This window comes from Columba livia, chromosome 12 (assembly GCF_036013475.1).
Source record: "Columba livia isolate bColLiv1 breed racing homer chromosome 12, bColLiv1.pat.W.v2, whole genome shotgun sequence".
In the NCBI taxonomy this organism is placed as follows: domain Eukaryota; kingdom Metazoa; phylum Chordata; class Aves; order Columbiformes; family Columbidae; genus Columba; species Columba livia.
The window spans coordinates 11435464-11460458 of NC_088613.1; the positions used below are offsets into that span (position 1 = coordinate 11435464).

The 24995-nt window shown below is 36.3% G+C and overlaps 1 protein-coding gene across 3 annotated transcripts in view; it reads left to right on the forward strand.

Annotated features, from left to right (window-relative positions):
- KLHL4 (kelch like family member 4) overlaps positions 1–24995 on the forward strand; it is a 66097-nt gene that overhangs the window by 35382 nt on the left and 5720 nt on the right. For all 3 annotated transcript variants that reach the window (XM_065077860.1, XM_065077859.1, XM_005507816.4), the window contains 7 exons: positions 12916–13089; positions 13633–13769; positions 15149–15345; positions 18436–18648; positions 19433–19619; positions 21543–21767; positions 23635–23797. In XM_065077860.1, the coding sequence (XP_064933932.1) occupies positions 12947–13089; positions 13633–13769; positions 15149–15345; positions 18436–18648; positions 19433–19619; positions 21543–21767; positions 23635–23797 (1265 nt within the window). In that variant the 5' untranslated portion in view covers positions 12916–12946. The remainder of the gene's footprint in view (positions 1–12915; positions 13090–13632; positions 13770–15148; positions 15346–18435; positions 18649–19432; positions 19620–21542; positions 21768–23634; positions 23798–24995) is intronic.

Consider the following 24995-nt stretch of genomic DNA (forward strand, 5'->3'; position numbering starts at 1 on the left):
AACTCTTAATAAGAAGAATCCACAATAATGCATTACCTTGGTAAAGGTTGGGCTCACAGGTATGGCTGTATTGACCTTTCAATATGAGCACTATGCCTAGTATTTATTTACATCGTGCTACATTGCCACATCTATTGATGCATGCTTGCTGGGAGATATATTATGATTCTATATGTATACTGTCAAAGACCATGTGTGCTGGTAAAGGATGTGTGTACCTCTTTTCCCAGTTGCCCAAAGGCAGTTAGATTTCAATAATGAATCCATTCATCATTTTTGTCTTACATATTTTTTTCTAATTATGTGGCTGAAAAATTGCTGACAGACCCTAGTTCTGCTAAAGATACATGCTTTCTAATATCCCATATGAGGCAAAATATACTTCTAATTAATTTTAATATAAACTTTGGTGTCATAATCCAAGAATTTGGTACTGATGTATATGGAAACATATATTCAGAAGTAACCTCTTAACTGAGGTGATGCATTTTCGGTAGTGACGGTATATGATGTTCAGTTCTTTTGATAGTTCATCTCAAGGCATGAAAACTTGTCTAATTGTCTTTTTATTTTTCTCGTCAGCCGTGTGGAAACAACTAACAGACCATTTCCCTTACTGTCTATGACATATACATATATACATACATACCTAACACATATACATATATAAATATATAAATATATACATATATAAATATATACATATATACTTATATACATATATACACATATGCATACATACATATATACATATATACATATATATATACATGACTGCTTTGGATATTATCCCCTACATGAGGGTTTTCCCTGGAGTTCTGTTTTTATTTCTTGGCTCATATTCCATTGTGAAATAAAGGTACCACTAGGAAAACCTACCCTTTTAATTGTTCCAGTATCCCAGAAGATACTGAAGAGGTGAAAATGAAGAAATCAATGTGCAGTGCCAAACCCCAATTTCTTGCACATACAAAGCCATCTTGTTCAGTTAGCTAATGTGGCACAGATGAAGGACATATGCTGTCATGTTTTCTTCTGGTGAGCACTTTTTTTGGGGGGAGCCATTACCCTACACGTTCATTACATCCTCTAAAGTTTGTAACAGATACTCACTGAAAAGATACCTTAATTTTTCAATAGAAAAGACCATCTCAAAGAAAAGAAAACAGGTGATAATTTTCCTGGTGAAAGTGGAACATATGAGTTATTCTATGAAACCACCAGTCAAACCAGATTGAGAAGATTTTTTCATTAAGAGTACAGTTCTGAGTATCAAATAAGCAGAATCCTACCACTGATTCATGAGAATGACTGAAAATTAATGACAATGCACCTGGTAAATGGAAGGACTACCGTGCATCCTTTGCAGAGGAGATGATGAAGTGCTGTATTCAGAGTAATTCACATGACACTATTTTCTCCTCATGAGTAAGAATTCAGTTTTCTGAACCATCTCTGACACCTAAGGCAAAAGTTTGCAAATGTTTATTCCTAATCTCACACAGCAGCAGGAGCCTTTATCTTTAAATGAAAATATAACTGCTCCAATTTTATTTTCACTGAGCTTCCAACGTTTGAAAAAAAAAAAAAAAAAAAAGACAGCTTTCAAAAATCGTAACTTAAACAGATAAAAGTTTTGCAAATATAAAAAAGAATACTGGACACGTAGTCAGACAGCATGTCAGTCCTTCTATGACGAAGTTGGATCGACTATATTTAGGTGCTGACTTATCTGTAGCACAATTTGAGCTCATTATTGCCTTGATCTTTCCCACATGACTATGGACAGCATATTGTTCTGCTTGTTCTTTGTATTCCTACACTATTCTTTGCACATTCCTTTATATGTTTCAAAATTGCTATAAGTCTAAAGAACTGCAGCTCTTTTTTCAGAGGCCTATGCTAGAGACAACTGTGATCACTTTCAGTGCCCTCCTGACTCCAGTGTGCCTGTGGATTACTTGCAGTGCTGCAGTCAGATCTGGAAATGTGCTGCTTGAAGCCTGACAATTCTGGTGTAAAGGGCAGGATCACTTTCATGTCATTCTGACTATAAAACTGCTTTAATATCCTCCTCAGCAAGGGTTTTTTTTCCTTTTTTTTTTTGTGTGTGTGTATCTGTGTGAACAACACGATGCTATTGCTCATGCCTGCCTTGTGATTCGTATAAGCCTCCTGACCCTGTACCAAAGACCTGTTCCCTTACCATCTGTATAGCTTTGCAGTTATTTGTGCCTAAATATAGTATTTTGCACAAATAAATTCCATCTTATATTTATCAGATAATGTCTCAAATTTGCTGAGTTAATATTCAGTTGTGATCCTATTTAATGTCTCCAATTTACTGATTTAATATTCAATTCTGATCTTATGCTCCAATATACTTGCAGGTCTTCTCAGTTTGGCATGATCTTCAACTGCAATAAAGTTCCTGTCTAAGGTTTCTCTTAATTTCCTCCTCCGTCCAAGTAGTTTAGAAAATTTATGAAAAGTAATAGTGGAACTTCAGAAGTAGCAGTAGAACTTCAGTGGGACATTCCTTAGGAACACAGTTTGATTTAGCTTCCTATTTATCAGTGAACCATCACTAACTACATTAAAGGTCTGATTTCAAACCAGTTTTGCACCCATGCCATAATGATTTACTCCAAACAGTACTTCAGGTTGAACTTAGTGCTATCTCACATGAAAGAGTGCCAGATTATATTCTCATGTCCAAGATATAAACTACAAGTACTTCTTTTCTGTTCTCTATAATGCCTACTACAACTTTTTAATGAAGGACTTCAATTTATTTTGACATATTATTCTTCACAAATCCTTGCTGACTGCTTGTCTTTTTTGAGTGCTTAGAAATAAGAATTATATTACTTTTACACTGCAGAATTTGGAAAGAAGAAATTATGCTTCTATCTTGGGGAGAATTTTACAGCTTCTTTAATACTTATAACAACTTAATATATATTCAGAAGTGTATTTTAAAAGATTATTTTATGCCAGTCTGCTATAGATAGCCAAAATTCTTTATTAGTACTCAGGGACAAGTGAAAACTAATTGTCTTATAAAGATGACTTTTATCTAAAGGTCAAAATATTAATTGGAAACTGGAGACATTTGAAACGGGTTATTTATGATATTGTAGCTCATCTCTCAGAAGTGATGCTTGAGCAGCTCGTGGCCTTTCCACACATCAGTGCAGTGCAAGAGCAGCTGGCAGCAGGGGCACAGAGGTGACACTCTGGGCAATGTCGGTTGATGAACATCCCATTGGCATTATTGAGATGCTGCACCTGCTGGTGCCAGAGATTACTTTACCTGTACTTATGAACAAAGGCGCATGTAGCACATGAGATAATTAGTGACATTAAGCTGAATTTTAGAGCATTTTACTGAACCACAGTCACAACTGGTTGAAAAAAGAGAGTAACCAAGAAAATTTTCCTTTGGTATCTACTATTTGCTAAATGTAGAAAGTTTGTGAAGTTATAGTAAGTGACATCTGATGAAGGATTAAAATCTAAGAGGAGAATTACCTTTTTCCCAGAAGTTGATAATTCACAAGGAGGAATAGGATCCTTTAGGCAATGTGCAAATGTAATGAACAGTGACCAATGGAATAATTCTGACTAAACAAATGTTGTTGTCTCATACAAAAGCTCTTGGTACTGAAAAGAGAAACAATATGTTTCAAAGACATCCTCAGCAGATTTTATTCCTATTTCCTCCTTCTGTTATGACATCTTATGAGGAACTTGAAATGGCCAAACTATGTGAAGTTTGAGTGGGTTTAAATAGTTATTAAAAATAAAGGAAGAAGCAGGTTTGTATTTTGAAAATAATTTTATACTTAGCTTGTGAAAGTAGTGGATATTTGTTCAAAGATTGTTTTCATAGCTGAAAGCATCCTCTGGATGTCATCTAGTCTAACCCCATCTCTGCACATCCCCCCAACAAGGCTATAATGAGAAATAATATGACTTACTAAAAACTCACAATATTTTGCAGGCTTACATTTAACATGCAGAGCTTTCAAATATGAGTTATTATAGGCAAGGGAAAAAAACCACCCACATTTAATAGCCATTTAAGAACCTAGGACAATTCTATTAATTTCAAAACAATTTCTTTATGATTCAATTATCTTCTCATTTCCACTCCATGGAACGGCTCACTCTCAGCAAAGACAGCTGTTCAATTACCTTTTAAAGAGTTATTACTGTTCTTAAAATCACTTCTTAATGTTGCCAGAAAAAGCTAAGGAGATGATTAAACACACACGGCCAATGCAGAGCAGTTTTTACAGACACGCTGAGCATATGCAAGTGTAAAATCAACAGGAAATCACATGGTTGTTGAAGGATTCTTGGAAAGGGGCAGAGAGTTTGCTTGATTTGAAACTTGCAGCTAGACAGCATTTTGAAAGAAATTGATAATCTATTTTCAATGTTTTGTGGCTGAATTTTTTGCTTTGATCTTTTTGAAATACCATAATGAGGAACATTACTAAAACCTTTCACATTTAAAGAAATAAAGGGATTTGTTTCCTACAGTCAAACAGCTAAGTTAGCCTAAGATATACCATTTCCAGTTAGGTCCTTTCATTCTGCTAGAAGAAAATAATGATACTATATTTAGAAAATGACCATATCAGGTGATAAAGAATATGGCTTGTGTCAGGCATACCTCTAGGTATGCAGACTAAATAAATACAAAAGTAAAGCTGATGGACTGTCAGGATTCACAGAAAGAGAGTATAGGAAATAAATTTGAAAAATAATCTCTAAAATAAGGTTATAACACAGCTCTGACAACAAATCTTCTCTCAGTCCACCCCTTTCCCTCCTTTCCCAAGCACAGGCTTAGTAGTCAAAACTCTATTCAAAGCTAATTCAAACAGAACAAGATCTTACAGCCTGTCTTTTTCCAACAATTCCACCTATCCAACAGTTATTAGCATAAACCATCTTTCATCTCATTCTAATAACTGTTTCCATTATATACAATAAGTCAGGATATTTCACTAAATGTCTGTATGCTACTCACAGGTGACAAGAAGGATAACTAAAACTATTTAAAGAACACCCTACCTACCATTAACTAGAAGTTTCCTATTACAATAAGCAGTAAAAACCACCACCATGCTTGTAATGAAATGTTTTGAAGAGCAAACATGAAGGGAATACAGTTGATAAAGCAGACAGCCACTGCCACCATTGCCTACGCTTCACTTTACCTGATAAATTAGAAGACAAGTGGGAGGCATTCTTGCAAGAAATGAACATTTTGAAAGCCCCTTCATTTTAATAGAAGCTGAGAAAAAGAAGAACCGGGCAGATATACCTTGATTTGAATGGAAATTGTGAGCAAACCACTAAGAAATCCTAGGAATTGGAGAAAAGCTATTTTAAGCTATTACATATGGTTTGCGTTGCTAGGGAAACCTCTTTTACAGTGTTCGTTTAGCACAGATGCTCACGAAAGCTCTGTGTCTCCATGTCATACTGTTTCAGAATGCTTCAGAATGTGAAGAAACAGAGATGCACGTATACACGTATGTGGACGAAAATATCTGTGTAATTTTGTCTTAGTCATGTTCTATGTCTTTGCTGGAAGTTAGTGCTCTCCATTTCTGCCATGCCCACACTGATAAATCAAAAGCCTTGTAATTAAAAACCTTTGTTTCCAGACTGAGGATATTTGCTCAGACATTACCTTCAGTTTGGATTCATTCGTCTTCACGTTTTAGTCATCTATTTAGAACAAAATATTTTCATTTGCCATATACATAGTGAAAATGCAAGGAGAATGTCCAGCTGTGGTGAAGCCCTTTCTGGCCCACGTGTTTGACCCTGGGGCAGAGATGACTTGCCAAAATGTATTATATAACCTGCTCCATGCAGGCTGCGTTGCCAGAGTGTTCTGCATTCTCCCCTGAGCTCTCTGGTGCCTGGGTGGGTGACCTTAGGTGTGCATCCACACACCTGGCAGGCAGCTGCTGTTGGCCAGGATCAGGAAACGTGCTCTGCCTTTGCTTTTTCAGAGCGCAAGAGCTACAGAAATTTACAAAACATCAGACTTGAATTATTGAAAAATAATTACTTTTTCAAATTCTGCAATACTGCAGTCTCTCAGTTTTAGGAGACTTTGTTTGTAATTTGGGGAATGGCATATTGTTACTGTATGCTGTTGTCTACTCTTGGTGCACAAAGAAAGTGCATTCTCTCTCTGTGTCCAAGCAAGGTACATTAAAACAATTCATGAATTCAGCCAGGTGAATAGTAACCGCTGTGCCAGATGGACCTACAAATGTATGTAGAATCACGTTTTGGGAACATGTGTGCGTGCAGTCACATCACAGGTATATAACCAGTGTTATGAGTATGCTGCAAGCTCAGAAAGCAGCTTTTGAGGTTTTTTTTATTGGAAAGGTTTGCTGATTTTTGCCCCTACTGTCCTTTTAGTGAATTCAACAATTTACACCACCTCCATGGCCTTTCCCAACCTATCATTCTGACTTATAAGAAGTGTAAGCCAGTTGACTCCTGATTTTTATGTTTCTTGAAATTTGCGAATGGGTCTGCAATAAATTGCAGTTTTAAAAACTGAGCCTCCAAACTCAGGAACAAAATCTCATAGACAGTGACTCTTGAATAGGCATTTATATAATAGTGAAATTTTTAAATGTTTGTCCTGAGCAGCTGAACAAAAATTATTTGCATAATATTATAGTGCGAGTAAAGATCTTAACCAGATCTAACTTTGCTTTTACACAATAAGTTACAGAAACTCTTTACTATGTACATAGGTATCTCCCATTTCATAATTATCTGTATACAGCAAAATGTGCACAGAGAACGCTACCATAGACACCAGATGCCAACAAAGGAACGCAGGAAACTTTCAACAAACTGTCATGCTGATAGTAAAGGATCAACAACTGAGGGAGTACACATACTGATGAGAAAAGTCTGCACTGCAGTGAGCCTGGGAAATAATTTTATAATTAACCTCCTCTGTTAAAAAAATAAATATACAATTTCCAAAGGAAAACAGCTTAGTGGGTAGAGTGTTTGGATATATCCCTCTTTGTAACAGGAACTCATGATGTGGCCACAGCTGCCAGGAGCGCTCAGGGGCTCTGCAGTTTGGTTGCAGACTCTTTTCCAGCAAATTTCCCACCAAACGTGTGCCTTCTATTCACAAGAGAATTCAAGATACCCTAACACAAATTCATCCTAATATGAATCATAGTGGCATTAATCTGTATATTATCATGTCTGGGGGGAAGAACAAAACTCAAAACAGCCACAGTACTTTCAGCAGGATGCTGAAGCTACTGCATTTAATCATATGCACACTTGTAATCCCAAATGGGAAAAGCTGCAAACTGAGAATCGTGGCAGGTTTATGTTAACACTAGCAATAAAAAAAATATTAAAACCAGGCAGTTTCAAGAGCACCAAGTTTTAAAAGAATTGTCAGTATTAACTTTCAATATAGATAGGTTAGAAGTCAGCAGTCTCTCTGTTACTACCTCAGCAGTCATCAAGATATCGTACAATTTTGCACACTTTTTTGGACCAAAGTTTTTTACCCAACCCTAAAAACTTTAACACAAGATTTAGGTGTTACATTTAGAAAGAATAAATAATAAAGGCAACAATTGCAGTAGGAATCTGAAGGCAGAGTTTGGGATAGTTACTGATATGACATAATTATATCAGTGAGCAATTGGTACAGGTGCATCAACTTTATCATTATTTTACCTGTGTTCAGAAATGGCTTCCTAACTAAAACATTTTTCTTATTTCTCACCAGCTGATGCAGTTTATCTCTAACAGATGCCATGGTCCTATGACTTGAGCTAGGAAAACAGCAGCTCGCAGCCTCCAACCCAGCAGACAGAGGGTCAGAGCCCCAACAGCTGCACAGGAGAGGCTGCCTGCGTGGGGGCTGACTGTGGTTTCCTTGAATAAGCAGAAAAAAAATAGAGGGAGAAAAGAAAAAAAGATGAGTTGCATTGTAAATATTGCTGCACAAACAAACAGAATTGATGAAGCTGCAGTTTTGTCCCATGCCCTGTCACCGCTGAGGCGCATCCAGTGCCCCACAGAGCTGAAGTCACACTGCTACTTTCAGCTCTGATAAAGTCCTTACGATGTCTCGTGTCTCAAAGTGGTTTCCAGTTTGCTGCTGGTGGCTGCTCTGATTTACAGTGCCGAGCTGAGGTGATCCAAAATAAAAATCTGTGACACTGATAGCTGAACTGTTACTTGATTAAACTGAATTTCACAAGTGTTATATCAGATTAGGTAGGTACATTCAACAAATACCCAACAGGGAAGTGGTCACCATAAATATATAAATAATAGCCCTATAAAGATAACATTAAAATACTGCATTTCATCCCTTGGTTTTCATGCAATGCTAAGCTTCTAAGCTTCCTTATCATCAGATTTTCTTTCTGATTTTTGGCCATAGGCACACTTAATGAGGCACTTTAAGAACATACTGAATTTTAAAAAGGACATGGCAAATAAATGGCATTTCTGTTTTATCAGGTTCTAATTAAATAATGAGGAAAATTGAATTTATCCTTTATGTACTGATTAATGAAGAGTGCTGTGCTGATTAATGAAGAGTACTTTATTAAGACAGAAAATAATTCTAACATAATTCAGAAATTTGAGGAATTGTAGGAATGGAATGAAACATAAAACTCATCACATTCATTTTCCTGACTAAAGAAAAGATGAAGCTTTACCTCCACAACACCATTTTGAAACATGGCTTATTTAGTTTCCAGTATGTTTTAGCTGTTACCTCAACTTTCCTTTTGTGGCCTGTTTCATTCAGGTACTTACACACAAGTGTGAGTACGTCTTAGAAAAGTAAAAGTTTGCCAATAAGTTCAATAAGGACAAGGGCAAACATGGCTCTCAATTTAAATTTTGTCACTAGTTATCTTATGTCGATGTAACAATTAAACACTATTTCTATTGTATGTTTGTCTATAATGAAAAATATGGAGCAGCATCAGAAGCAGAATTTGCCTGGAATGCATTCAGAACGTCATCTGCCTTTCAGAGTGAATCTCATAAATTTTCATGAGTAGCTATACCAGTTATTCATATCTCTTATATTTATTACGCTTGAAAATGTCATGTGAAATAGTGTCAGAAGTCATCCAAAAGTCAAGATGACTTCTGACAACTAATGTTTTTCTTCCAGTAAGCTATGTTAGCTTGTCAAAAAAATATGTTATGACATGATTTGTTCTGAACAGCCATGCTGGCTGGTATTTATGACCTTGTTATCATCTAGACTTTTAATGTTTTAATGTTTTTTGATTATTTCTTCAAGTTTTCAGTTTATATTGTCTGTTTCAAACTTTTGTGTTGCTTCTTTTGAAAAATGGTACCATATTTTCACTATCCTTCACAAATCGTTACAGGAAAACTCTGAAGTCATTTCACTTGGCTCTCAACCTAAGATGAAATTTATAGTGCTCAGCTACTTTGGAATCATTCAAATATAGATTTATCTCTGCTCTCTCTAGGCTAATCTGCCTTCTTAAGCCATTATTGCTAATGCTAATGGTGTTAACACCACTCAACATCCTAGTGAATACTAACACGAAGATGTCATTAAGCAATTTGGGTTTCTGATTCTACAGAACAATTAATTGATCATTTTCCCTCCCAGCTTAGTAGAAAACTAATTCCTTGGTCATCATAGGACTAAAGCACCTTTGAAACTTCTAGTACTCAATATTAAGTTTATTTGTTTGGGTTTTTTTGTCCAAACTACACATTTTAAAGAAAACAAATATTTCTCCATCTCCTACGTGCTTCCCTTCTGAGTAGGCTGACATGAACCTCGAGTTCTCTCATTGTGTTCTCACCATCTTGTCCCACACACAGAGAACAAGATGTGACTGGCAGACGTGTTCAGACATTTGCTGCCAGCTTGCCTATCTTTGTACTACAGGCCACAGCATCCCCTGTTACAATTCTACATAAAGGCATTGAACTCAAGGATATTTTCACTGATTTCTTTCTTCAAAGTACTTTAATCACCATCTTTAGTTCATTGATCTCCAGTACTACATTTGTAAGTTCGATATTTGAGTTCTCTGCAGTGATACTTGAACACTAAGGAAAATATATACATATTTGAATTATTTTTTTTCCTTCCATAATACACTATAGCTACCATTTTGAGTCAGCTGTTGAATATTAATCTTAACAAACTTAATGGAGCATTATTTTTTCTGGTATTTTTCATTTTCTGAAGGCATTTGTCTTTAAAAAAATTGTTAATGGTATTTCAGCTGTAGTTAAAGGTCACTCTACAAAAAATATGAAAAAAGTATCCAGGACTGAAGGAAATTCTTACACTTTAAGTCCCTTTGTAAATGTTTGCAGCTTAAAAATGATTGCTCTACCCACAAATATATAGACACTGTGGGAAATTATTTATTTCAAGAAGTAAAGAGTCTCTTTCTCTGGAGACATTCAAAACCTGCCTAGACACACTCCTGTACCACCTGCCCTGGTGAACCTGCTTGAGCAGGGGGTTGGACTAAGTGATCTCCAGAGGTCCCTTCCAACCCCAGCCATTCTGTGAAACTTCTACTGTGCATTTGCAATAGGGATGGTTGAGTATTATTTTAGCTGATTTCTGCAAATCTCAAGGGTAAGTGCAATATAATACATACTTAAATACAACACTTAGAGTGGATATAATGATTCTAAGAAGAGATATTTTTTAAGAATTATTATCTGAAAATTGTTAAAGAAAGTTTAAGTGGTAAATATCAAAATGTGAATGTTACATAGTATGAATTTGACACCAAGTAGCTCATGCAAAGCTAATGAGCATCTAATCCAATTTTGCAGCTTCTTCATTTTCAATGAAGCATTGAAGGAAAACAAATAAAAAAAGTATAGTAATTAAACTCACTGAGACAAATTAATTTTTGTAAGCTCTAAACTACAAAGGATACACATACGTGAACTTGATTTGCCCCTTTTCTTAGAAAAACAAAAAAAAAAAAAAAAAAGAAAAAAGAACAAAGAAAATCCATTTGAAATTGTAATAAAGATCTTCAAAAGAAGAGAAAAGTAGAGAGTTTGTTGCACTGGTCTGGTAAATCTTAATGTGTCTGCAATTAGTATAAACTCAAGTTGCCCAGACAGAAACACATGTGCATCCACTGTGCAGATGCACGGGGTGTCTGAGGATCTCAGATGTGTCAGGTGTGCTGTGTTTCAGGTGACACATACACACATCTCTGGGCTACCAGATCTCAGTTCTACCAGGAATGATGTGTCTCTGCAGATTGTGAATGATCTTACATCTCCAGTGAGTCTGGCAGGCCCAGGCCTGGGTGAACACACCAAACTCTGGCTCATCTGAAAGGCATCAAATACATGCAGGAGCTGAAGGCTTTTGATGCACCAGTGTCTGAAATGTGTCATATTCCAAATGGGCTGTGGGATGTATATAATGAGAAATCCAGAAAGCTTCATATTGATAGATTTTCAGATGGAAAAAGTAGCTATGCCTGGAAAAACCCAGACACACCATATCCATACCAACTGTGATTTTGTTGTGTGCCATCCAGAAAAGCACTGATGTACAGAAACTTTCTGGTATTGCGGAGGAGACAGAAAACTCTACTGCGTTTCACTTGAATATTACGTTATAATTTCATTTCTAATTATTCACCTTGAATTCTGATTAGCTATTTAACGACGTATGATCTTTGAAAATGTATAATCTAACTTCTCTCTGTTTTCTGATAATTTAACTTATTCAACCTGATTTAACTACTTGTATTTCTGACTTTTCTGAACTAGATGGTCAATTGCTAATGTAATCCAATATTCTGCTAAATTAAATATGTTAATTTCATGAGGAGATTTTTATCTCTCCTAATAGTTTATGAATATGCATTAATAGCATCAAAGACAATGCCTAAATTTAGTCAAACAGCTGCCATTATTTCCTATATGGCTTTAGTAATTAAAAACCACCAACAACAGGTGCTTTACTTTTTCATAACATATGATATAAAATTGAGAAAACATTTTTCTAAATAAAAACTTTAACTAAAAAAAGTGTTGAAGACAACATTCTTTTCAGGATGTAATATACATGTAGATCAACAAATGCATTACTATTTTACTAAAAACAGATGGACATAAAAATAAATATTTTTGTAAGAAAATATCAAAAAGGCATTCCATTCTGCAACCTAATCCACATTAAAAGGCAGTGGGAATGACGTCTCAAAAGAGAGTGATAAATTTTAAGTGGGACAGCTAACAATATTCTGGAGTGGGAGGAGTATATTTTTAAAGTACCTTTCCATCAAAAGACGGAAAAAATAGTTTGTCTTTATTGTTTGCATTTGGATTTTAAAGGCTATATAATGTACCGATTTGATCAGCTTTTAGTTTGGTATTTTGTCTAGAATTACATGGTCCTTGTCAAATTATCTTCTGATTCATTCCCATTTAGTAATTTATGAAGTATGAAGAGACACAGAAGTAAGACCTAAAGACACTTAATATCCAAAGTTTCATACCACAAGATATTTTAGCTATTAGTGCCACAGGAAAATAGGTTCACACATCATTGACACAAAACTGATAAGAAACAGAAAACTACATAGCACCACCTACTACAGTTCACTGCAGTAAACTACAGTTTACATGCAGACTTAGAAATGGAAATTCTCAGATACCAAACAGAGAAAAAAAAAGGAAGAAGGCATCATAAGACCAGGATCATAAGAGCTTTATAATTTTAAGCATTTCTGGAATGTCATTTGAACAAAAACTATATGAAGAATGTAATCAGTGTTTGTAACGTGGAACTTCCCACACTGCCTTGTTTCCTTGCAGGCTGTCAAGGACCAGCAGCTCCCTGCTGGGAATGAGCACGAACGGCTCCGATGAGTATTTCCACTCGACAAACCACGCGGAGCAAACTTTCCGCAAAATGGAAAATTATCTGCAGCAGAAGCAGCTGTGTGATGTTCTTCTCATAGTCGGTGACCAAAAGATCCCAGCTCATAGGTACATTTCCCAGTGTTGTTTACATGGGTTCAAAGCCAGACATTTCCAAATACTAGGTCAATTTACACCTACCCTGTTTAGTTATGAATGAATGGTTGCTATAGTAGCCTCATCTAAGTGTTCCTGCTCCAGCAGGGGGATTGGACTGGATGATCTTTTGAGATCCCTTCCAATCCCTAACACTCTGTGATTCTGTGACATCAGCTAACAATGGAATAAAATTATGTGATCAATGTTTCATATTCATTATTTCAAATGGAATGAAATTCAAACATGAAACATTGATATTGTCTATCTTCCCATCTTGCTGCTGTCAAATTAGTGAGATCAGTGAAGAAAATCTGCCCAAGCAAGCACTGAGAGAAAATTAGATTACTAATTCCACTTTTAAATTTATTGCTCTCTGCAATAAGATTTGAATCCTATGCTAAAGATAATGTTTCTATTGCACACACAATTTATTACATAATAATAATGAAATTCATGCTTGCAATTGAGACTATGAACTAATTTGCAGTTCTCCTAAAATGCTTTTATTTCAAGGTTGGTTCTCAGTGCAGTGTCCGATTATTTTGCTGCGATGTTTACCAATGATGTGCGTGAAGCAAAACAAGAGGAGATCAAGATGGAGGGAGTAGACCCTGATGCGCTGAAAGCTTTGGTGCACTACGCCTACACAGGTAATTCTTCTTCCATTACTTACGTCCTTGTTGTAAAGGAAGATAAAATCTAGTCAACACATACATAGTTGTTCCTTCTTCCATTTCATACCAGCACGTAAACACATGCATAAATCTTGTATATGTGATGTGAAACTTTCTGTAGAGAGGATGAATAAATACGACTGTTTTATACAATAACAAATTCTAGAAGATATGCAGAAATATTAACATACAAATTCATATTTGGCATCTTTCTCTAACTAGATATAAATTATTTTAGGAATTTTAATGAAAGAAGAATGTATTTTGCCTGTTGCCCACCTCATGTAGTGACACAGAAGAGGGTATCATGAACCTTCCCGTCACCAGTAGCTAAAGACATGGTCTGCCTGGGTGGCAGTTCTTTGGCTCACTCAAGTCTCTTGAGTAGGAATAATTAGAGGAAAACAGGAATACGGTCACACCCATGAGCAGAGCAACTTTAACTATGAGAAAGTGCCACCACATTCTGAAAAAGATTTACTTATGTTCTCTTGAAATATTATAGAGATTTTATCTTAATGAAAATGACTATTTCATAGTCTTTTTTTTCCCTAATTTATTTTCTCCTGCTTTCAACATTAGCCCCTGTATTGCTGAATCCAAAGTGATTGAACCAAGCAGCCAAAAAGACCAAGATAGAGAACTGTGAAATCCCTTTCATCTGCTCTACAGTAAACAGGGAAAACCGCTGTAGAACATGACCGCTATGTTAGCATATATTACAATTAGAAACACCTAGATCATTCAAACATATGCAGATTCTGTAAGTGTGCGCGTTGTGGTATCTGGCCAGCCTCTCAATGCAGATGGCAGCTACTCCAGCCAGAAAGGTAAAAGGGAAACCCTTTTTCTGTGACACAAAAATGTCCAAACCTCAAAAGAGAAAATTACTCCCTCAGGATGTACCAACACTTAACTGATCAGAATAACAGCTTTATGAATTTATGGACATCTGCTTGTAAACTGATCCATCCCCTCGGTTAACACCTAAATTACTTTCACTATGTCCTGTCATCAGATATCCTGCACAGAATATTACTTTTTTGCTTTTGAATGAAAGAACAGAATTTTGATACCAAAACAGCAAGGCTGGAAGAGGTATCACAGGTATCTATCAGTATTTGTAGAGTACTTTAAAAGAACTTAGAATAACTAAAAAAAAAATCAAAGTAAAACAAAGACCTCATTATAATCACCATATTGGCAAGAAACGAAAATGAATTTGTGAATCAGAGAACACTTCTCAAAATTTTTCAGAGGAGGAGAAAAATTGTGGAGTGGGAAGATTTCCAGTAATAAAAATACAATGACAATGATGAAAAACTTTTTTTTTTTCCTATATACAAACTGCACAGGTATTCTAGAGTTAAAGGAAGACACTATAGAAAGTTTGCTGTCTGCAGCTTGTCTTCTGCAGCTCTCCCAGGTCATCGAGGTTTGCTGCAGCTTCCTGATGAAGCAGCTCCATCCCTCCAACTGCCTGGGGATTCGCTCTTTTGGAGACGCTCAGGGCTGCACGGAGCTCCTGAAGGTGGCCCACACATACACCATGGTAAAGTGACCAACCGAAATGCTTCACAATTAATGTTAACAGCAAGTGTGAATAATCTCCTGGAAAATATGCGGGCTTTTTCTCAGCTGAGCTGGCTGAGCAGGGCTCAGGGATGCTCCTCTCTCTGAGACTGATGCTCTGCTCTTCCTACACTGGCAGGGGCAGTTTTTGGAAGTCCCTGATGCATGGACATCTCTGCTCAGCTCCAAAGGGAAATTAAAGAACTGTTACAGAAGTATGGGAAGGAGAAAAAAGTATGCTCAGAAAAACAAATGTTCAGTTTTGTTTCCCGTTTCAGAGTTCTGCCTTGTAGAAGGATATATTTATTTGATTTAAATTTGCAGTATGATTTGCACACATTTCTTACAAAAAAATGAGGCCTTAACATTGCTAATGTCAAGATGCAAACAGCAACGGCCCATTCTTATGCTTTGATTCAACACAAAGAAAATTCTAAAGCTGATTTTAAGGTGAGGCACACATAGAAAGAGACAAAATAAAGAATGTATGGGAAAGATTTGGAATGCTAAAAAGCAGCACAACCCTGACTGGAGCAGAATCCTGCTCTGGCTCAAAGCAAGAAATGAATATTCAGAGTGTGGGAAACAGAGAAGCAAGATAGCTTGCTGTGAAACCAAATCGAGGGATAAATATTCAGGGCAAAAAGATGTGCTATAGCAACTTTAAACACAAAAAGAATGGCAACTGCTACAGCTAAGTTGATATAAAAAGAACTACTTGTTAGGAGACATATGGCAACTTTATGCTTGAAATATTAGCGTAGTACGTCAAAACCAGTTTGGAAGTTTCATAATGCTGAGAGCATTCCAGTAAGAGATTGTCCACACACTGAAATAAATGAGAGTGGCAGCTGCAGGCTGAGGGCACTGGTTGTGCCCTTCCTGTCACGCTAATGAATGGTTTGTTTAACAGCAATCTAGATTATTTTTTTATTTTAAATTTTGAAAAAGGGCATTTAAGATAGAGGTTCACTCAGCCTCTACAAAATTGTGTTGTCATTGCTGCTCCACACCATTTTATACTCCACCAAAACCAGGAACTTCCCCCCATAACTGTTGCCTTTTTTCTCCCACCAGCACCAGCACATGGGCATCAACTTTAGGCATTTAAAATTCACAGTCCAGATTTCTGCAAAATTGAAATAAAATCATATGATTAGACAAATGATTTTATAATGTCAGACAATAAGAGAGCTTTTTTGGTTAGTTTTTTTAACCGGCTGAATCCTCAGGTCTTTCCCAGGAGTTAGATTTTACAATTTTTTCAAACTGTTTGTCATAGAAGTGACAGTTGGGTCTTTAAGAGCCCTGGATAATGTGAAGGATCGTGGTGACTCTGTGATACTCAGCAGTCCTGGGCATATGTAAGCTTTACACTATGTCTTCCTGAAACAACCAGGAGCATTTCAACCCCCAGAACCACTTGTGTGCAACACAGATTGAGAATGCTGCCATGACGAGGACCTTGCATGTCATAAAAGCACCTGTCAAGTTTGTAGCTACGAACAGTTCAAAGGTAGAAAAGGAAATCTGCACCCTTTGAAATAGCCTTTAAGAAAATTTTCTTTTAAACCCTTGAATTAATTTAAAAAAAACCCCCAAGCTTAGAAGGATAAGAGATCATAACAATGCATACACACCCAAGTGTTGTGGAAGAGGATAAATAAAACAACCACTTGAGAATATGTACCTTAGAGGAAAGTCTATGAAGTTGTAATGTAAATACAGAGACCATTCAAACGAACTAGTAGTATTCAAGTATTTTCAGAAAACAATCAGCTATAAACACCACATCCATTCAATAAAAACAGACACAATGGAGACCTTCCCCTTCAATTGCTTTGGCCGTTGATGCACAGTATTAACAGCTTCCTGCCTGGTACCTTTTTGTAGAGATAGAACTTGTTCTGATAAACATCTTGTGCTATATTTGTAACTAAATGTGGACTGGCCTTCCCGTGCCTATTCTCTGAACATCACAAAATATTGAAGCAGGGCATACATAGCAGAGCAAAGTTAACATCTCCTTTAGTCACTGACACTTCTCTATTTACATCCTTGGTACTCTTGAAAAGAGTTACCAAAGCTAAGAAACTGGTGAAAACAAAAAATACCAATAATAGTTATAAAAATTCCTTCATCTGCCCTATTTCAGTCTGGTTCCCAAATAAAACATATTACTCCCAGGTACATAAACAAATAATATTTCAAATACAGACATGAATTCTTACATGTATCTATTTGCAAGTAACATAAAAACCCCCTATCTCTGTTAGCAAAATTTATTTTTTCCTATGGAATTAGCACAAGTAAGCATACTTAATATATTTTAATACCCATTCTAATACTATAGTAACTTGACTGTACAATATATAATTTTAATGAAAAATCATTATTTGAAAGATTCTAGGGATTTAATATTTGTGGCCACTTCTGGAGCTGGTAAATTTTATCATAGCAATAGCTTAAACACTGGGGTCCCTTTGTTGGGACTTGTCCAATTCTCTGTTGCCGAAAAAGTGCTGTTATGAAAGTGAGTGTAGCTTCCCTTATTCTACTAAGAGTAGAGATATGCAGTCAACACCTGGCACAGCTCATTGCAAAAGGATTTGAAGATTTCAATGTAATTTTCTTAAAATTCTTGATTTATAACAGAAGTTACACAGTTTATTTGAATGCCTGCTTGGCATTCTTAAGATACACATTATACCTTCAAATTGTTTTCCTATGTTATTATAGAGTTAAGATCCCATTGGTGGACAAAACTGCCAGTGGCACGTCCCTAAGATAGGACATAGTGACAAGAAGCCTGACAAACACACTGTAGTTTGAGAATAATCATTATTCTTCAGTTCTGTGAGAGTAAGGCAGCAAAGAGCAACCAAAATCTCCTTTAAATGTCAGCAGAAGGTTCAGTGATCTTTAGATCACTGCATTTCCCTATGCCGTAGAACAGAACAGGAATGAAATATATGCAGAGCCTACATTATCTAAGAAAATGTCATTTCAAGTTGTGAAAATCATCAGTGCACTGATTTTTTTTTTTTTTTTTTTTTTTTTTTCATTTTAGGAACACTTCACAGAAGTAATAAAAAACCAGGAATTTCTTTTGCTCCCTGCTAATGAGATTGCAAAGCTCTTGTCTAGCGATGACATCAACGTACCAGATGAAGAAGCCATATTCCAGGCGCTAATGATGTGGGTGAGGCACGATTTGCAAAACCGGCAACGAGACCTGGGAATGCTCCTTTCTTACATCAGACTGCCTCTGCTTCCAGCCCAGGTACAAGTGCGAAGGGCTGACGGGGAACCCAACTATCCACTGAAATGCCACCTTAAGCATCGTTTAGACAGAGAAAAGAATTCAGTGGAAAGGTTTCGGCTGGGGTTTTTAGGTTATATATATATATATATATATATATATTTTTTTTTTAAGTGTAGTTGATGTGTTTATTATTTGTAAACACAGAAGAAAAAATATCCCCCAATGCCAGTGTAATTACTAGGCTCAGAATTACCTCTATAAAAATGTCAGACTAACAGTATTAGAAAAGTACAGCGTTTCTTTGTTGGGTAGCAATGGTAGTAGTTCTCCTCTAATAATACAGCAACTTGTATACCATACAAAGATATTTACTTCAATTTTCCGAACTGCAGTACAGATAAGGCACAATACTTATTTCTTTATTGCCATATAAGTAGACAAAACCAAAAGGGCTTAGATTATTGCTGACTATTCTGAGCATTGACATACATATGTTAGATTTGCTTATACTCACATCAAAAGGAATTCTTAATTCAGAGGGTGCAGTACTATGTTTGCTTTATTTTTTCTGAAAACTTTATTTTAAACTTTATAAAAGGTTAAAGTTGCAAAGACATCATACTTAAAGTCTTTGTTCCTACCTTCATATTGTTTTGATTGCATTAAAGCAGAGTTTCCAGCAAAGCTCGAATCAGAGGTGAACTGAAAATGGGTGCTTGTATCTACAAATATTTTAGTTACTAAAGTACATACAATGTTAATGATTTAGAGATATGTAAGAGCCTCACTTTTCATTTCTTAGCTACTAGCCGATCTAGAAAATAGTCCAATGTTTGCAGACGACCTGGAGTGTCAGAAGCTTCTCATGGAGGCCATGAAGTACCATCTCCTACCAGAAAGACGGTCCATGATGCAGAGCCCTCGAACTAAGCCTAGAAAATCTACAGTGGGTGCACTTTATGCCGTAGGAGGTATGGATGCCACTAAAGGTAAGTTCAGAAATTAATTTGTCTTAACTAATTGTATTACAAACATCCAGAAATATATGACAAATATTTAAAGATTCATGTTAAGAAACCAACAAAGGTTGAGGAAAAAATAAATCACAGAACAACAACAAAAGTCACAGAACGTAGATGTTATTTCTTTTTGCAAGAATAGTGTGTTTGTAAATGATACACACATACCTTGAAGTGCAGACTAAACAAGTTTGATTCACATGGGTGATTTTAAAATTAGGGTTTGTAAGAATTTGTGTGTATAGTTTGAATTTACAAATCAGAAGAAAAAAATAATATTCAAAATATTTCAAGATTTGTTTAATGTTGTTTTAGAACCCTTTGCTCCACTTCCTAAGAAAAGTTAGAAGGCTGGAAAAGTTTATGGAGAATAGGAAATAAAACCAAAAAGAATTACTGAACTAGTGAGAACTCTTAGCTAAAGTTTCTCAATACTTGTTATAAAACTTCAGATGGAGAGATTTGTACTTTTTCATAAGTGCAACAGTATGTGCAGCTTTTTTCAGGACTTCATACAAAGGAGTTTTTTCAGGTTTGTAGTTGAAAGTTAAATGTCAGCTTCTATTATTTGATTTTCACAACTGTAATCATGTTACATCTTTATACATTACACTATTCTATTTAGTAGGCAGTATATTAAATAATTTTCTACAGAAACCTTAACTTCAAACCCACAGCTTGGAGCCAAAGAACTATAATTATTTTAAAGTCTAGCAACTTGCTTAACAATCCTACTTTTAGCTGCGTGAGTTCACTTTTAATAGAATCACAAGGAAGCTAAACCATTTCATGGTTTGCAAAAGTTGCTCATAACAGATTTTTCCTGTACAATAGATCTTGCAGTACTACCTTACAATCTCTATGCAACCAAATCCAGTGCAAAACACCCATTCATCGCCATGACTCATTCCTAGGAGGGTTTAGCAAAATGAGGTTAAACTGTAGCAATTAGTATAGTTTCATTAGTGATACTGATTATTTACGAATTACACAAACCAACCAAGAATTCAGGGTAATCTTTAACTTCTACCAAAATAAAAGTTTTCCAATAGATTTTTCTCAGTATAGGTTATACAAAAGAAGGGCTATTTCTGTCAGCATCTGCACTTCCTGTTGGTGCCTCTTTTACTTATTACCTCGGAATAAAGCCAATTGTTTGAACTTTTGCCTGTGCTGGCTCAGAAGAGCAGCACTTCCTCTCCTCCCTGCTGGCCTCTGCAGCTCTGACTCACATTTCCAGCCTGTGCTGGGCTGTAAGATAATGGAAACAGCATCTCGGAGACAAGGATGCGCTGGAAGAACAGCTTTGAGGAGGGAGTAACTACCACCTCTGGCAATAATACACTTTCTGTGATAAAGAAAACTCTCAGGGAATGATGGGTTTGGCTTTGTGCTTATCTCAGGTGGTATATGAAGTCAAATCTCAACTTCAAATGATCAAAAGAAGATCAAAGAGCCACTTTTGGGCTGGTATTCTGAAAAATGTGATTGTGACTAAACCACATTAACTTCCAAAACCTACCTTCAAGTCTCTGTAAAAATTACAGCCCACAGGGTGTAAGAACACACTGTATACCTGAATTTATTTTTCCTGTCTTTTAGCTAGTGTGCAGGATACTTCTTTTGAAGCTGAGAACCTTGGGGTGCTCACGTGTTAGCATAGAACAAAAGAGAAGGAATCAAAGCAAACAAGAGCAAACAGACTAGTAAAATGTAAAGCACAGTCAAAGAAACCCAATTGCTCAAAATAAGACAGGAAGAGGGAAAAAGAATTTATTTCTTTTATTACAGATAGATGTGGTAGTTTCTTTCCCAGTCTATGCATCTGGAAAAGCAGATAGAGGAGAGAAAATATATTATGAGATAAGCTCATAATACTTACATTTTTAACAGGTACCACTACAATTGAAAAATACGACCTTAGGACTAATAGTTGGATGCAAATTGGTACCATGAATGGCAGACGATTACAGTTTGGAGTGGCAGTAATTGACAACAAGCTCTATATTGTGGGAGGAAGAGATGGTTTGAAAACTTCTAACATTGTTGAATGTTTCAACCCTATCACCAAAGTCTGGACTATAATGCCTCCAATGTCAACGCACAGACATGGCCTAGGTAAGAGGTGCTCTTCCTTTGGAACTGTCTTGGATCACATACAAGTGAATTTTGATTGACACAAACACTGTTGATATACCTTTCTAAAGCATTTAATAGCATATGGCAATATTTGTAGAAGATGTTTTTCAAAGACAGGGTTACCTATTGCCATATTTTAATGACTGCGATACTTATTAGAATTCACCTAACTTGCACTGGTCATCCAAAGTTAATTTTTCTTTTAGAAAATTCCAAAATATAAGCAACAGTGAAAATAATTGACTCTTCATCCAATTTAGTAGTCGAGAGATATGTTTGCAATACAACAACAATCTGGTTTTCAGGTTTTTCTAAATTATGACTTAGCACATAGGTACCAAACGTGTCTGAAAATTAGATCAGAGAAGTACTCACACTGAAGACACCATTGTGGTAAGGAAATAAGTATGACCTCACAAATGTTAATGTTGTAATTACCACAACTTTTACAGAGCACTGTCATGCCTTAGTGTCTATGGGTCTTCACTGCAAAATAATCCTTAATACTATCGACAGTGCACGGATAATATGAAATCTAGAATTTATTTCTGGATCTATAAGAAATGAGAATAAGTTTACAGTTGAGGAAACCATAAGGGAGGGAACACGAGAATTTCTGAATTATTTGTATAGCACAGTCCTTATGAAAAAGCTGGCTTCTCTTAAGTTTACAGGAACAGGTAATGCTGGAAATCATTGGTAAGTTTGAATGGCACAGAATATTTTTATTTTAAGGAATAACAGAAAAAGTTTGATCCAGAATTATTCAGTGAACCTTTGTGGACTGTGTTACCTTCTCCATCACTTGGTGGAGAAAGTACAGAGTAGGGCTCTTACCAGCTATTCTGTCAAATTTATAAAAGTGAATACTAGTAGGCAGCAAAGGGAAAAAAATGAGAACAGATGAAATTATTCTCATTGAAGTCTTCATAATTACCAACTGCAGGGGCATAATTCTACCCAACAAGTAGGTCTCAGTGGTATATTTGCGTGCCCACAGTTAGGCTTCTATCTGTGCATCAGACTGTTTTGCAAAGCTGCCTTACAAGAGCTCCTATTAGCGTCAGTGTGATTTTGTGGGGAGTTAGCACTTTTGAAAAAATCAGGCCATGTATATTTAGGCCTGAAAAGACAGATTTAGAAAGCTTTTAAGCAGCCAGATTCAGCCATTTTGCCTTACCTAAGAAAGGCAGTGAATAGCAGCAGACCCCAAGGGGGGGTATCAAAGCCCTTCCCTCAATGACCCGGGATCTGTACACTCAGATCTCTGCAGAGACAGCCAAGTGCACTCTCCTGTGCCTCAAGGACACCAGACACAAGCCAGCTCTCGTCCAAAAGTGTGTTCCCCTTATCGGCATTGAAATGTTATGGTACTTTAGCTGCACAGCCAGCTGCCCACCCACTTGGGCTTACGATGGCGGGACTACAGAGCTTCAGCTGGCTCAGAATAACGGATAGGTGGTTGGTTCAGGCATATTTTTCATTGCCAGGCTCAATCTTTGCCTTTCTTTGAAAGAATAGCATTGTTTCTCATTTAGGGGCTTAAATTTGCTTCAGAACAAGGTCAACAGAAGTGGAAAAGATGAAAGTCCAAGAAGAGAACATCAAAACTAAAGCAGCTTTTCTCTAATCTTTTGGCAAAAGAGAATGCTTTTGCAGAAAAACACTGTATAAAGTATTTTGTTTATCTCTGTTTATTCTGCCAAATGACAAAGCAGCTTTTAGATCATTTAATACCAGCTGAAATTGCTTATATGCATAGAGGGAATTAAAGTGTGAAGTTAATATGCTATTGGTCACTGAAATGATTAGGTACTGCAATTTGTCTCTAATTCTATCTTTGAAGGAGTAGCAATGCTTGAAGGACCAATGTATGCTGTTGGTGGCCATGATGGATGGAGTTACCTTAATACTGTAGAAAGATGGGACCCCCAAGCACGGCAGTGGAACTATGTTGCCAGCATGTCAACACCTAGGAGCACTGTAGGGGTTGCAGCATTAAATAGCAAGTATGTCAACAAGAAAATCTCTCTTTGGTTTTTCATTTGCTTCCTTCCTTGGAAACAGTTTCTTAAATTTTAGATCTTATAGTCATTAATTACCTCAAGAAAACAAAGAGAAAACGTAATGCACAGAAATAAGAAAGAAAAGCTTTTCCTCTGTTGTGTAGTGTTTTTTTTTTCAAACTTGCAGTCATGTTTTAAACATGTTTCAGCCCTTTACAGTTATAGCAATTTACAAATGTTGTTACACACATATCAGAATTTTACCTAGAATATAACGTATAAGGATATAAAATCACTTACTTTAAAGAAATATTCAAAGTTTATGTTTACATTTTAAAATCAATGTGTCTAAGTAAGCAGCATTTGAAAATCTGTACAGAAACAGTCATTCCTCTGTCATTTTACACCTCCTGCATGCATCTACAACATTAACATACAAGTTCACAGTCAAGAATCATTTTTAAAAGGCTAAACGTATATGGTGTGTTCAATGAAAGGAAGGCAAGTTCAATAATTAGGAATGGAATGAACAGCCTTCTATAAGTCTTAATTGTATCCAGATTTATTCTGCCCTTCATCTATTGCTCAAATACACTGAGCTCATGTGTTCACTGTCCATTGCTTTTCCCAGCAAGATTTTCAAAATTTATTTAAACATCCTCCTAAGACACTAAAGCAACTCAGGCAGTTTTACACGGGAAGTATGAATCCAGTGTGTAACCTGTATTGAACACGGTGTTACGCCTTGTTGTACGTTCCTACTTGAAAGTAGTTGTATTTCAGCACAAGAAAGAACAATTCATAAATTAATGCTTAACAGATTTCTGTTTTCCTCTTCAGCAACATGGTCTGGTGCTGGAAATACAGAAGCCTTGTAAAAGGCCCCAAGTTATATTGGATAACATGGCTTGAGCCAACTTCCTTCTTATTTAAATCTGTGGAAAGCCCTTAACAATGGCAGTTTGTAGGGGTCAAGAATATTACAATTGCAGGCAGATAACTGCATTTATCCTGAAACTTCATCACTACCTTCCCTGTTCACTTCTTAGCTTCCAGAGAAAGAGAAGGAGTAGACAGTAGAAAGATGTCAGCAAACAGATGTTAGCAAATACAAAACTTCTTTATGTACAAGTCAGGATTTTGCATTTAAACATGACATGATTTTAATCGTCAACCCAAAAGTCCAAGAGAGGCAGAACTG